We start from the raw sequence: 13,587 nt of genomic DNA on the forward strand, positions 1-13,587 counted from the left end.
TCTGATGAAGCGAGATCAAGAGACTAATACAGTGAAATGATAATCCGAGGCTTGGCGTGTGGTGTTGGTCGGTACATTTGGGTAGATTTAGTGTTCAATGTAGCTCCACATGCTCACATATAAGCTCTCGTCGAACTCGTTGGGTTTTTATGTTTGCCAGGCCATGAACATCAAGCCCTTGTTAAAATAAGACATTTATGAAAAACAATGAAAATTTGAGTCCATGTAAGAGATATTTGCCTACTTGTGAGTTTTTCACTCCTTGCACAGGGTGGCTGTTAACTTTATGTAGCTTGTAGTGACAAGGGTGAGGGAGCAAGGCATTGTGGGTAGTACTGTGCCAAGGGGTTGTTACATTTGGCAGTTCAATCTCTTTGTCAACTTTTTTTTTTTCTGTGCTGCCTGCCATAGACTGAAAGAAGTGTGTGACCGGGGATTGACGTGTGTGTGTGTGTGTGTGCGTGTGTGTGTGTGCTTGTGTGTAGAATAAGAGAGAGTCCAGCGCTCCAGACTTGACTTGTGGTGTGCTGCATTATGCAGGAGGATGAGCAGATGGCTGACACTGCAAATGGAAAGATGGCGAACTTGAAATTTGATGAGCATAAGTCTCGCGGTGGATGCTAATTATTTCATTCCATTAACGAGAGGAATGGCCAAAGAATCAGCAACGTGACCAGAGCTGGGATTTATACTCCTGAATGAGACATTTCTGTCTTTTCACCATTTCCTTTCCCATATAGTCCTCCCATAAGATGCATTGTGGGATGTATTGAAAGACAATTCAATGAATTATTCAAAACTTTTATAATGCCAATTTGAAATGTAACCAGCCTTTCAACACCCTAATATTTCAATAAGAAAAGCAGCTGGTTTGGACTCATGTGAGGAAATCTATCTAAATGACATATCATAAAGAAACTGAATCTGAGATTATCATCTCCGCGTCTGAACTGGAGCCTTTCTTCAGGGAGCTCGTTCCACATGTAGGTCACTGAGTTTATAAAGTAGAGCAAAATCATAAACCACAAGGGGTATGAAAGTTTCTGTAGTGGAATAATAAGGAATTTCTTCAGATCTATATCCGAGGGCTTTGGTTGATCATCGTCTTTTTTTATGATCCTGCATTGTCTGGAATAACAGATGATCCCTCATACATATACACAGAAAGTGGCATATTAACGACCATCCTTGGTCAAACTAAGTTACTTCTTTGTCGTCTTTCAGAAAAACAAAAATGAGCGCACAGTTCCACAGTCAATAAATGATTTGTTTTTCACGCGATATACCTTGACGCACCAGATGGGTCAGTCCCAGTGTGCTGCAAGAATGAATTTGCTACAGCTACCTTATAAGAGATGTTACATATCTGAAAACTGAGTTACTAAATTACAATCCTAGTAATGTAATATCAAACATATTTGTCACTAAAGGTCTGACTCAGATTAGATTTCCTCACCTCTGACTGATTGAAAATGCATGCACAAATCTCATCCAGAAACGACATGCCCAGTGCTTTTTGACTGACCATCAAATCTGTTGATGCAAGCGTGGGACACTTTCTCTCACATGTACAACACAAGTGGGAATCGGGTCCTTGGTAAGTATCTGCGATGGATCTCCACAGTGCTCATCGTTTTTCTGCCGGCAACAATCCTCCTGCTCACCGTCACCGATTTGTTTGTCGACTTTGAAACTGGACTTTTGCTGATTCAAATTCTTTGTCTGAGAAAACCTTCAGTTACAGCCTCGACTCAGATGATCAAAATCATTCATCAAAACGGTTCTCAGTGGAATTAGCTTATTGCAGGATTAATTGTTTCAGCTGTGTCCACATGAATTCCTGTCAACGTAGCTCAGATCCCCGAGCGTCCTTGATAAGAACAAGTGGAGCAAGAACACTTGGGGTCCTTTGGGCTGTACTTGGCTGGATGCGGACTGTTGGGTTGGAGCTCCGCATGGGCCCAAACTGATTATTTGCTGCAGGAGTACAGACGAGGATGCAGATAAAACAAGTCCTGCTGTGATATAAATCCCCCCCCCCTCCCCCAAATCTTCCAAGTCTTTGTACTTCTTTTTTTTATTTTTTTTATTGAATGCACCAAATTAATTCAAGGCCGAGCTTTTATGAGGAAAAGCCTCGCATGCGTCTTCCTTTGCACCTGAAGACACATTGTGGTCTTTTCCTCTCCCTTGTTGTTGTTTTGGAGGAAAGACGAAGAATGCCTGATTGGCAATCCTCCCAGCAACAGGCAACAAATGGTGACAGAAATAACAATCCCACAAGGTGTTTCAATGTGATTAAAGCATCAATGTCATGAAAACTCCAGAGAACTCTTAGCCTTTAGGTATTTACCTCGTGTCGTGGCCTTGAGCTTTCAACATCCTTCAGGCTTTCATTTGCTGCATAGTTCGAATAAACAATTTCACCTTGATGCCGGCCGAGCTGTTTTCCTATTTTGTTGCAAAATAAGCTCAACAAAGACAGAGCGATCTGAATATTTCAGAGTTGTTCATAATTTATATCCCCGACCATGCGCTTAAAACCAAGTAGCGCATGAATTGAAAACAGTAACAGCGTTCAGTCGGGAGGCGAGACCAGCCGCAGTTATCGGAAATCAAGACGAATCTGTCTGGTTGGGGATGAACACATAATTAGCACCCAGAGAGTTTTTAATTTCCTTGAATGTTTTTTTTTTTCCCCAAATCTTTTCCTTCTCTCATTTATTTGTCTATGCGCTCTCGCTCCCTATCTTTCTGCGTGTCACGAATCTCCATGTTGGCTTGTTTACCTTGTTGCCTTCAGGACAATTTTGTTACGAGCTCGATGTAGCTAATAATTTTCCGTCCTGTAACAATGGCTCGGGACGGCAGCGATCTTGGTTTATACAGTCTCTGTGACATTTTCTCATCGAACAGCCCTTCTGTCTGAAACATCTAAATGCCAAGCAGACACCACAGGGCACAATTAGACCACTTTACACTAGAGAGAGGGGGAGACTGCACTAGCTAGGACACACACACACACACACACACACACACACACACACACACACACACACACAGAATGCAACTTTGCGCCCCACACAGCCCACCACTTTCTTACGCTCATTTATTTTACTTTATGTATGACTTTAATGGGAATTTCAGTAGCCAGTTTGGCCATGTAAGCACACCAACTCTCTCTCTGTCTCCATTATGAAACTCAAATTGGAACTGAATCTTTTGTAATGCAATCACTTGACAAACACTTGATTGGGAAACCTGCTCATTAAGACACTTAATTGTTGTCCTTTACTCTTAATTGCTTATAAAGCTATGATTTCTCTCTCTCTCTCTCTCTCTCTCTCTCTCTCTCTCTCTCTGTCTCTCTCTCTCTCTCTCTGTCTCTCTGTCTCTCTCTCTGTCTCAGATGGAAACAGTTGGAGGCCTGTCTCTGCTGTAATGATGGTCAGAAGGAATTATTACATTTCTATGAAATATAAATTCAAACCTGTTAAGTTTCAAGGAAAACGGCAATGACCACGAAAGTAATCACCGAATCCTCCTCAGGGGGGCTTCAGGACTGTCACATGGCAGTCTCATTATCTCCCCAGATGCTGAGAAACCAGTCGGCGCGTGGAGGGCCAGAATTATATGTTGATTAAATAATTACTTGATTGGCAGGAATTTTTTTTCTGAGAAAAGGAAGAAATTTGACTTTTATTTCATCCTGTCAATACAAGATTTTTTTTTTCTTGTTACCTACTTAGTTTGATAATGAAGTCAGATTATAATATTTTTCCGTGTTGGTTCAACAACCCCCAGGCCCCATTCCAGAAAGCAGAAAACTAATTAAAAATTGTATAATTTTCTTCATTTCTTTTGTGAGATAATAATAAGATATGCACCACAACACTTGAACAAAAGGTGACTGTAATTATAGAGTAACACTTGAATTTATTGTTTTTTCAAACATGGTTTTCATTGACAACACGTGTTTTTGTACAATATAGGAAAACATGGAAGTCCTTGCATGTTACAAGATCTCTATTACAATCTTGAATACTTTTTGGCTAAACTGATTTGTAGTTTAGAGATGTTGTCTTTTCACATAATCTCCTCTCTGGCCCAGAGTTGCAGACCGAAGCACTGAGTAAATTAAACTGATCCTTCTCGCTTTAGCCAAAAGGCCCATCTTATCTCTACGATTGTCGCTGTGGTCAGCCTGCCTGTAGTCGAACAGCCATGTAAACTGAGCCAATCCAAATTTGAATAAACAAACTACAGACGGGGGCTTTGCATGGACGCAGTCATTTGCTGGCCTGTCGTGTCGCTTTGAGCCATTTTAAGAGAGACGAGGTAGACGAGTGACAGGAGGGAAAACAAGAACACGAGGGGCTGGAGGCATTTCCACACAGCAGCATGTCCGCAGGAAGCTTCTGGCACCTGTTGGAAGATATGGATTCAGGTTTGGAGCCAGATTGCGTCTGGGTATGAGACACTTCCTGCTTTCCACCTCGAGCCTTATCCCACAATTTGTTTTCTAATGAGGGCCATTTGATTAAATATTGCTGCAGTGCTTTCCATTATGGTTTGCTTGGTTACCGATTCAGCAGTAGAAACTATATAATATAAAGTTATTACATCTGTTTTGGGAGCTTCATAGTTCCATTTGGTTACATTTTGGACATCCCGCTGAAATGAAATCAGTTTTTAGAGTTTGGCAGTCATATGAGACAACTTCTCACACCACAGGTCAAATAAGTTTGCCTCGTAATTCACAAATCGAAACATATTTTTTATTCCCTTGAAATTATATGATTTGATACTTAACTTTTTGAGGGTTACAGAATAAATTAAATGTTAAATTGCAGCGAAAGGGCAACAAAAATTGTCCCTTGCATGCTCGCATTGTTAGTCAGCACAGATGTTAGCCGTCGATAGTCCCATGTGGGGGATGTAAGTGTGTGTGTGCGTATGTGTGCTGGAATTTCTTACAGCTTTTTTGTCCTCATATGGTCTGTACGATTTCATTGAGGAAGAGCAGAACTTGTGTGTGAAGGCATGTTTGAGTGTATGTATGACTCTTCTGTTCAGTGTGTGTGTGTGTGTGTGTGTGTGTGTGTGTGTGTGTGTGTGTGTGTGTGTGTGTGTGTGTGTGTGTGTGTGTGTGTGTGTGTGTGTGTGTCCCACTCTGTCTCCATCTTCTGTCTGTCTTGCCCCCCTCCCAGAATCTCTTCTTGCTTTTCAGTGATGGTGGAAGAGGGGAGGGAGGGAGGGAGGGAGGGTGGTTGGTTGCAGATGGTCTGGTCAGAGAGAAAGAGGGAGGGAGCGAGGGAGATGGGAGAAAGAGAGAGAGGCAATGAGTGACTGGAGAGCGGCGGGCTTTTTTGGCAGGGTCGGCCGGTGGGAGGGCCCATTGTGATGCAACGTTGCATAAATAATGCCACGGGGCTTCTAAATGCTCCGTTGCCATGGGGACCTTTGTGCCTGAGTGAACACTGTGTGTGTGTTGTGTATGTGCTGCATGGCCCCGGTGAGAAAGAGGGAGAGAGAGGGTGAGAGCGAGAGAGAGAGAGCAAGAGAGGGGGGGGGGGGGGGGGGGGGGGAGAGGCTGAGTTGCAGTCAGCTCAAGTGACACTTGTGGTCTCTCTTTCTCTCTGTCTTTCTTTCTACCTCTCTGTTGCTTGCTGTGTCCTGACCCAGGACAGACGAGTGTTTGGAGGAGGGAGCCAGAGCGTTGTTGTTGCTTTTTGACCAGAGGGGAGCAGAGAAATGTGGGATGCTTGGTGGTTTTGTGTCTGTCTGTGAAGTATGGTCGTTGTCAAGGTACGTGGCCTCACTGCTTATGGTCCTATTTTTCCTTGTCGCTGTATTTATATCTTTATGAGTGTTTGCGCAGGGGAGTTTTTTTTCTCCCCAAGTAGTTTCCATCATAGTGGCTGCCTCTTTCTCTGCAGTAACAGGTGTCTGCCTGTCAGCCCTGAATTGGAGGGAGCAGAGATCGGAGAGGGGCAGGGTGGGAAAAGGGAGGGAGACGTTGCTTTTGTTTGGCAGTTTTTAAAACAGACTTGGATCTGAATTCTCACGGCTCGCCATTAAGCTGGTTAGTCAGCGTCTCCGGCTGCCACTTTATACTTCCAGCTTACAAATGACAACAAAACACCTTTAATGTTTCCGAGATATTGCCTCAAAGTAGGTTTGTGTTTTTCACATTTACGTTCCGTAGCGCGAGCCGGTTAATGTGTGCAGATTGATTTAGAGTGAAAAGTCAGATCATACCGAGGGAACTGTGCAGTTTTTGTGCATGTTGTGGTGTTTGAGGTGTAAATGAGATAAGCTGCTTTCTAGTACCTCTGTAGCCAATAGTTGGAGTCTATGGGCATCAGAGGATTATAGTTTTTATCTTCAAATTTGCATTAAAGTAATGAAATCGTCGACACTGAAGTCATCTGTGTGCCTCTGGTGGGTGATTGGTTTCTTTTGTTTTTACCCTTTGGCACTAAAAAGATGTCAAGTTTTGCTTTCCCTTCATTTAAAATATGATTCATGGCCTACACAGTAAATATGACCAAGTCAGCAGAGGTGTTTTTTTTGTTTGTTTTTTTCTTTCCCTCAGTCTGTGGAACAGCAGCGTTGCAGTAGGGGCAAAAAGTCCTTACTGCAGTGTAAACACATCCATGTATCATTGTTCTGGAGCTGGGAAGATTCCTGTGCCTTTTACTGATACTCGTAGGCAAAGGAGTTTGTAACCCAGCCCATGTTAACATCAATATATCTTTCACACCTGCTTGTAAAATTTACTCAGTGTTTCCCTGTGGGACATATACAACATGCATCTGCTGCACAAAGCACTCAACTGTGACAGGCAATATGAAGTTTAATGCAACACTGGTTAGTGAGTCTATATATTCATCATGTGACACATCAGCAATGCACCAAACAGTGATCAACGGAATCAGTGCAAATTCATTTGTGTCTCTGTTGTTGCCAATATGTGCCCACATGTACGAAAGCCATGCTTTGTGTGTGTGTGTGTGTGTGTGTGTGTGTGTGTGTGTGTGTGTGTGTGTGTGTGTGTGTGTGTGTGTGTGCGCGTGTGCGTGTGTGTGTGTGTGTGTGTGTGTGTCCCACAAGTCAGCCTTGATGAAGAGAAAATGGTGCATAATTACAGTGAAATTTGCCGTTTGATTTGTTAACTTATTACATTAATGATTCATTATAATCAAACTGTATCATTATGGGAGGAAGGCCTGGAGCTGCCTCAGGCATCATCAACATTTAGGCTCCCCGTACCATTGGACCAGCACTCTGCTTCTCATCGGAAGATATGCACCGTGTGCTTGCCCTAAATAGCATCAATAGACTTTCTTACTTTATTCAGGTCACTGCAGATGTTAAAAGTTGAATGAAGTCTTTACTTCTTCATTTGTTGTTGGCGCAAACGAGAAAAAAAGCACCTTTAAGACCAGACCACTGGATGCTGCTTCATGAAGATATACAAAGTGGATTTTGGTTTCATCAGGGCCTTTTTGGTCTTCTACGGTTATTGTTTCAGCATAAATGGGTTTGTTCAAAGGGTTTATTTCTCATATGGAGATTGGCAGTAAATATATTAAATCTATAAATATAGTTTATGCACGGTATGTGTCACATTTCTGTCACTTTCTTTGTTTCATGAGGAGCTCAGATCTTGTTGAGAATAGCTCTTCTTTATTCAAAACTGTTCTTGGGAATGAGGATTCAAGTTCTCTGGCGCTACAAGACATATTCTAATCAATTTTAGGATTTAAATCATAGTGCTAAAATAAGTTTCTCTGTATTTTCAAAGTCTTGTCTTTCTTGTCTTATTTTTGACAGTCATTATTATTAGTGTTCTTTGCTTTACTATTGCACAAGTCAGTAAATTCAGTGATGTTTACTCAAAGGTGAGTTGGTTGTTTTCGCCATTCAGTAATTTGTTAATGTTAGTTCGGTTATTAATCACACTTACGGTAATTAAAGCATCGTTCTTAAATGGCACATGGAGCTGACTTAACTGAGTCTGAAAAGTCAATTTATATTTATCTCAGAGATTAAATTAAGTTTAATATGTCAGATGGTGGATACAAAAAAAATCCTAATGCATTGATTTAAATGTATGAACTAAATAAAAGTGGTAGAAATTAAGCCAACAAGAAAACCAAAGCATCATCTTTACGTGTGATCTTGTGATGATTCAATAATTGCAAACTTGAATAATTACTGTGAAAGGCAGTTACAAGAATAATTTGCTCATTCACTGACATTTTTGCTAATGATGGTCAAGCTAAGGCAGTCTAGTTTAAAATGTGTTCAACGGTGGTTCAAAACAAGCTCATGTTTCCCTCTGAAACTCGTCTCTCAGTGGTGAGCGCATGCAATCATTCTAGTTTTTCTTCCAACCCTCTCAGAGGACCTCCTTTTCTCAATGTAATCACAGATTGACTCCATGAATGAGATTATGTGCAGGTATATTCCACTACACCTCCATATTGAGCCCTTACCTGTGGAGATGGGACAGACAACCGCTTCACGCACATAGCAACAGGACATATTTCCACACTATCATTGTATGGATGATTTCTCAGACGAGCATTAAACTAATTCTTTCATCCGAAAACCAGACACTTTGAAAATCTAAATTGTGCTCCCTACCACAAACTCTTTGAGCTTTTTTTCTGAGCAGGAAAGACAATTCCACATTGGAGATGGCGTTAGTTTGGTGTCACAGCTTTGCAACATGTCAAAGTCTTCTCGGTGAATATCTGGCCGTGAGAAACTGGCAGACACGACCATGTCTGGCCTGTTTTCCCGTTACAGACTGTAGAGTCCATTTCGCAACAATTAAAAATGTGTCAGAGACAGTGGCGCCAAAATAACGTTCAGGATGACTGTAAATGTAACAGTAAATAAATAAGCAGATTGTTTTGACAAATTCCCTCTCCCTCTGTCTCTCCCTTTTCTTTTCCTCTCTCCGCCTTCTCCTCGCTGTTTCTTCAGGAGTTGCAGTTTGAACGTCTGACCAGGGAGCTGGAAGCCGAACGACAGATTGTTGCCAGTCAGCTGGAGAGATGCAAGCTTGGCTCTGAAACTGGAAGCATGACGAGCATCAGGTGTGTGTGCATGTGCACGTGTGTGCGTGTGTGTGTGCGTGTGTGTGTGTGTGTGTGTGTGTGTGTGTGTGTGTGTGTGTGTGTGTGTGTGTGTATGTGTGTGTGTGTGTGTGTCACACCTGTCAGATCCTCTTCTGTGCACTTTACCTGCATGTGTCAGCTGTGCTCTTGCAGGTGACTGGCTTTACAGCTGCTTACATTGGAGCTGTTCTCCTTGATTTTAAGCCAAACTATGTCTGTGCTGGAATCAGGAGCTCAAATACGATATATATATATATATATATATATATTTTTTTTTTTTTCTGTTTTGACCTCTGAAGAAACTATTGCTGTGTTCCTGTGGTGCACCAGATTATTATCCCTCTCTTACCCACACAATCTCTACAGTTATGTTGTAGGGCTACAACACATGTATATGCATTCATACTGTCATTTCCTCTTTAAGTAGTCCATCGTTGTTTAAAGTTGTGTTTAGTATTCTGGTGGGCTGCGATGCAGTCGAGCAGCGCGCACTCAGATGAGTCATATAAATGGTATACCATCAATAAGTAATCATTGCAATGTTTTCAAAATGCAATAAGAGTAGTCATAGTTTGAATCATAATTGTGAATATTTATTATAAATAAAGGGTTAACATATCTCTACTCCGACTAAATATTTCACTCAGATCAGATGTCGTTCACAACATTGCTCACGACACGTACCTATATTTTCTTTTACCCTTTTCTCTCTGCTGAAGGGATTCATTTCTTACTATATTGCCATGGTGGGGGAAATAACGCATATCTACTTCACTTTTGAGAGATGTATCTCATCTTTATATGGAGTTTAAAGTTGCATGACCCAGTTACTTTTACCCATCGCTCAATCTTATGATCCAGACACAGCGAGCCAGTAAAGGAAATTTCATTCAAAGCAACATAAATGTTTTTTTTGTTTTAAACAGTAGAGGAACAGAACAAGCCGTAAATGCTACACTGAAACACTAAAAAGCGTTATTATCCTGTGACGATGGCTGTGCACTGTGTGATTTTGGCACCTCAGATGAAAGATGGACGGTAGTGGTGAATTATGTTTGATCATGGCTTAAAATGTATGATTGTGGTGCGATCGCAAACCGACTGAGATCATTTTCTGACAGTACCAGAAATGTTTACAACCACTGTTTCATTACACCACAAATGTGACTGCTGCTACGAGCTGCAGCTGCTAATGGAGGTGAAGTGACAACCAAAACCACGATCACCAAAACTGGAGTTGGCAGATTTTGCAACAGTCTCACAAGACTGCTGAAATTGCACAGGAGCCTTTAAGGTCCCTGTACTTGTAAACAAATGTTAGATTTGACATCTTGAAATCCCAAAGGAATGTCAGCATTTATTCACATGTTTCATGCAGACTGAACCCAATAGTTTCAGCTTAAAACCCCAAATAATGACCTGAAAGATATTAAAGCGCTGAACGGAGCGGCTGGGAACCACAGACCGGTGATAATTTACTTTATTTAGTCGAAACATGAATTCAAGCAGAATGTGAAAATAAATGAAGGCAGAATCTTCCTAACAATGCAAACCACTTAGTGGAGGTATATACATGGATCACTTGAAAGTGAATTAAATAGAAATCACCACTGCTTAGAGCTGCAGTGGATTTCATCTCCGTCGCTTCCTAACAATATGGATTCATTTCATCCAATGTGTCCTGTGCACCTTTATCTTTTAAGAGACTCTCAATCCCCCTGTTTCGGTTATTCAAGAATACTTGAGCAGCTATTTTACTCATCGGATTTTCACACACATTCATACCAGCAATCATGTTCTCATTGGCTGACCCCATTACCATACATCTTTTTGCGGTTCAAATTAAATGCAGTAACAACAGTGAGGTGACGACAACATGGAGCAATTACATTTTAGAATGTGTTACTCGGTGAGTAGTTTTTTTTTCTTCTTCTTTCTTCTAATCAGAAACGGCAACAGAAAACACTTAAGGGTGACAACTTGAGGCCTGTTCGAACGGGATTGTACATGCACCGTGAAATGCTCACTGGTAGGTTTAATTCTGAGGAGTGGATCAATCCTGAAGCATTTTACTGCAAATTAACAAAAAAATTAAAAAAAAAAATTAAAATGGTACCTTTACACTCAGAGCTATATTGGAATTGTGGCCACGCCACCCTACATGCATTTAACTTTGAAATAATGCAATGTCTCATGGACTATAGAGTTGACGTGAATTCATAAAATTATATCTCCTGCATCACAGGCTGCGTAAAACAGAAACTTATGTGAAACATTGAAATATTCCTCTTCATTTGTGTAAAATTCCATTGATTACAAAAATCACAAATTGTCCTCAGCAGCTGTATTGTGTTGATAAAAGCAGCTGCTTACAGTAGTTTGAATGGCTTTTGGCTCAGGTTTGATGGCACTCAAAACAAACCCTCATCTTCATTAATGTTTCCGTGCATTAGAAATCAAACAATGTGCAGCTGTCACAGCTATTGTGATGCTCGGGCCTCTCTTCTTTTTTCTGGATAGGAGGTTAAACGAAAAAAAGCTGTACGCAATGTGCAGCCGCTGCCGTTTGAGTTTGGACCTGAGCCTCATCTCTGCTCCGAGGCCCACAAACACACTCGACACATTCCTTAGCAGTCGCAGCGTCAAAACGGCACTCCTGACACAATAGCGGTAATACACTCTGCCAGCCTCTCAGGACAGTGTAACGCGATTAAAGCCTCTGTCTCCGTTTCTCCGTCTAACTCCCCCTCCTATACACACACTCGCCAATAGAGGCACGCAATCCATCATCTCCTCTCCTCTTTGATTCTGCTAAGCGAGTGGGGATCCCGTCCGTCTCAAACTAATTACTCATCTGCCCGCATTGTGATTCTCATTTCAATTTGAGGGGTGGACCGACAAAGAGCAGGAAGATGGTCTAAAACCAATTCATTCACGGGACTAATTAACCGATGCATGTATTTAGCTCGTCGATGCTGTCGCAGGGCTGGGTCGAGGGCGACAATTTAAAACCCGTCGCAACGGGGGATGGAAGAGGTGTGAAGTCCAGGAAAATCCTCCCGCTCTTCATCGGCCAGCTGTGCACAGATGGAATAAACGCTGCCATGTTGCTAACCCGTTTAGATGGGTTTATTATTTAGTGAGCAGCCCAGCGCCCTGTGAACAACGCGGTCTTCCATCGCTTTTTATAGGCTCACTTTGTTTGACTCTGAGGTAATTACTAAATGGACAAATGGTTTGACAGAACACACAAGTCCTCCACGGCAACGTGCAGGAGGCTTGTGATGCTGAAAGCGCATAAGGTTTATTGTTTGACTACCAATCAAACGTTAGCAGTGCTACTTCTGAATAGAATTATTCATCACTGCTTGTTCTGGAGAGCGAAAGAATTGGCATGAAAGCGGACGGATGGAATTATGTTTTTAGGCTGGTTTTCTTCCATTTGACTCTCGGTATTTCATGAAAGTTAAACGAATCAGTGCTTGAAGCTACAAAAGAAAACATATCTCACTGTATTTTCGTTTGTTCCATTTTCAGTAGTATTGGATTTGTGGAGTTTATAGGTTATAGAAGTGGAAGTTTAAAAGTTTTGAATCCCATTCATGATGTTCTTTCATTCGTGATAATAATAATGATTGCATCCAACATTCACATCACCCTGGTGTGTAATTGTTTCTACTTTTTGTGATACAATCATCACAAATGAAAAATGAAATGTCTTTAGATTTGTTGCAATTAACCGTTTTCAGGTTGTGTTTCTTTTATTCCCGTTTTCTTTGTTTCGCAAGACCAGTATGCACATTGTATGGCAGGAATTGGTGTAAGTTGGCTTTTATACAAATAACCTGCAACAAAACTTTACAATTTCAAAGCAGGATATTTTTTTTAAATAAGTGACTGTTGCAACAGTTTGCCTTGTGTACTTGTGCATACACCAACATCTTTGTAAGAGAAAAAAACAAAGAGCACCAAACAGTAGAATGTTATTTTATGTAATTTTCAAAAAACATTATATTGATTGAACATGAAGCTACATTTTTTTCCCCCGTGGTTAAGAAATGACAAAAGAAAGTGTTTTTTTTTATTTTCTCAAAGCAGAATCATAGTAGTTGTATCTTCTCTATTTATTTTTTAAGACTAAATGAGCTACTGAATCATGTTTTTTTGCTCAAAAACTAATTAAACTGCACATTAAATGCATCACTTGGATGATAATTAATCTTAATCCTGTTAATCTGTTGAATAATCAAGAAGTATTGGGGAATGGGAGTGTGATACTGCAGACTGTATCAGTGTGCGTTTGATGAATCCTTCACATGCAATCTTAGTATCTTTCCAAAACCAACATCTCTATACTTTTTAATACTCTAATTACTATAGATTCAGACTTTTAGCCTCAGGAACATCATGACCAATGGTGGTATTACCATTGATTGTGAGGACTGTGGAGCCT

General features: G+C 41.0%; 1 protein-coding gene across 1 annotated transcript in view; it reads left to right on the top strand.

The window, feature by feature from the left end:
• The window catches only part of ctnnd2b (catenin (cadherin-associated protein), delta 2b), a gene marked incomplete at its 3' end in the record, with an annotated part of 156,874 nt that overhangs the window by 45,084 nt on the left and 98,203 nt on the right, over window positions 1-13,587 (top strand). The window contains exon 3 of the mRNA XM_080503751.1: window positions 9,001-9,113. Coding sequence (XP_080359877.1) covers window positions 9,001-9,113 — 113 coding nt within the window. The remainder of the gene's footprint in view (window positions 1-9,000; window positions 9,114-13,587) is intronic.

This window comes from Blennius ocellaris, assembly GCF_963422515.1.
Source record: "Blennius ocellaris genome assembly, chromosome: 10".
Lineage (NCBI taxonomy): Eukaryota > Metazoa > Chordata > Actinopteri > Blenniiformes > Blenniidae > Blennius > Blennius ocellaris.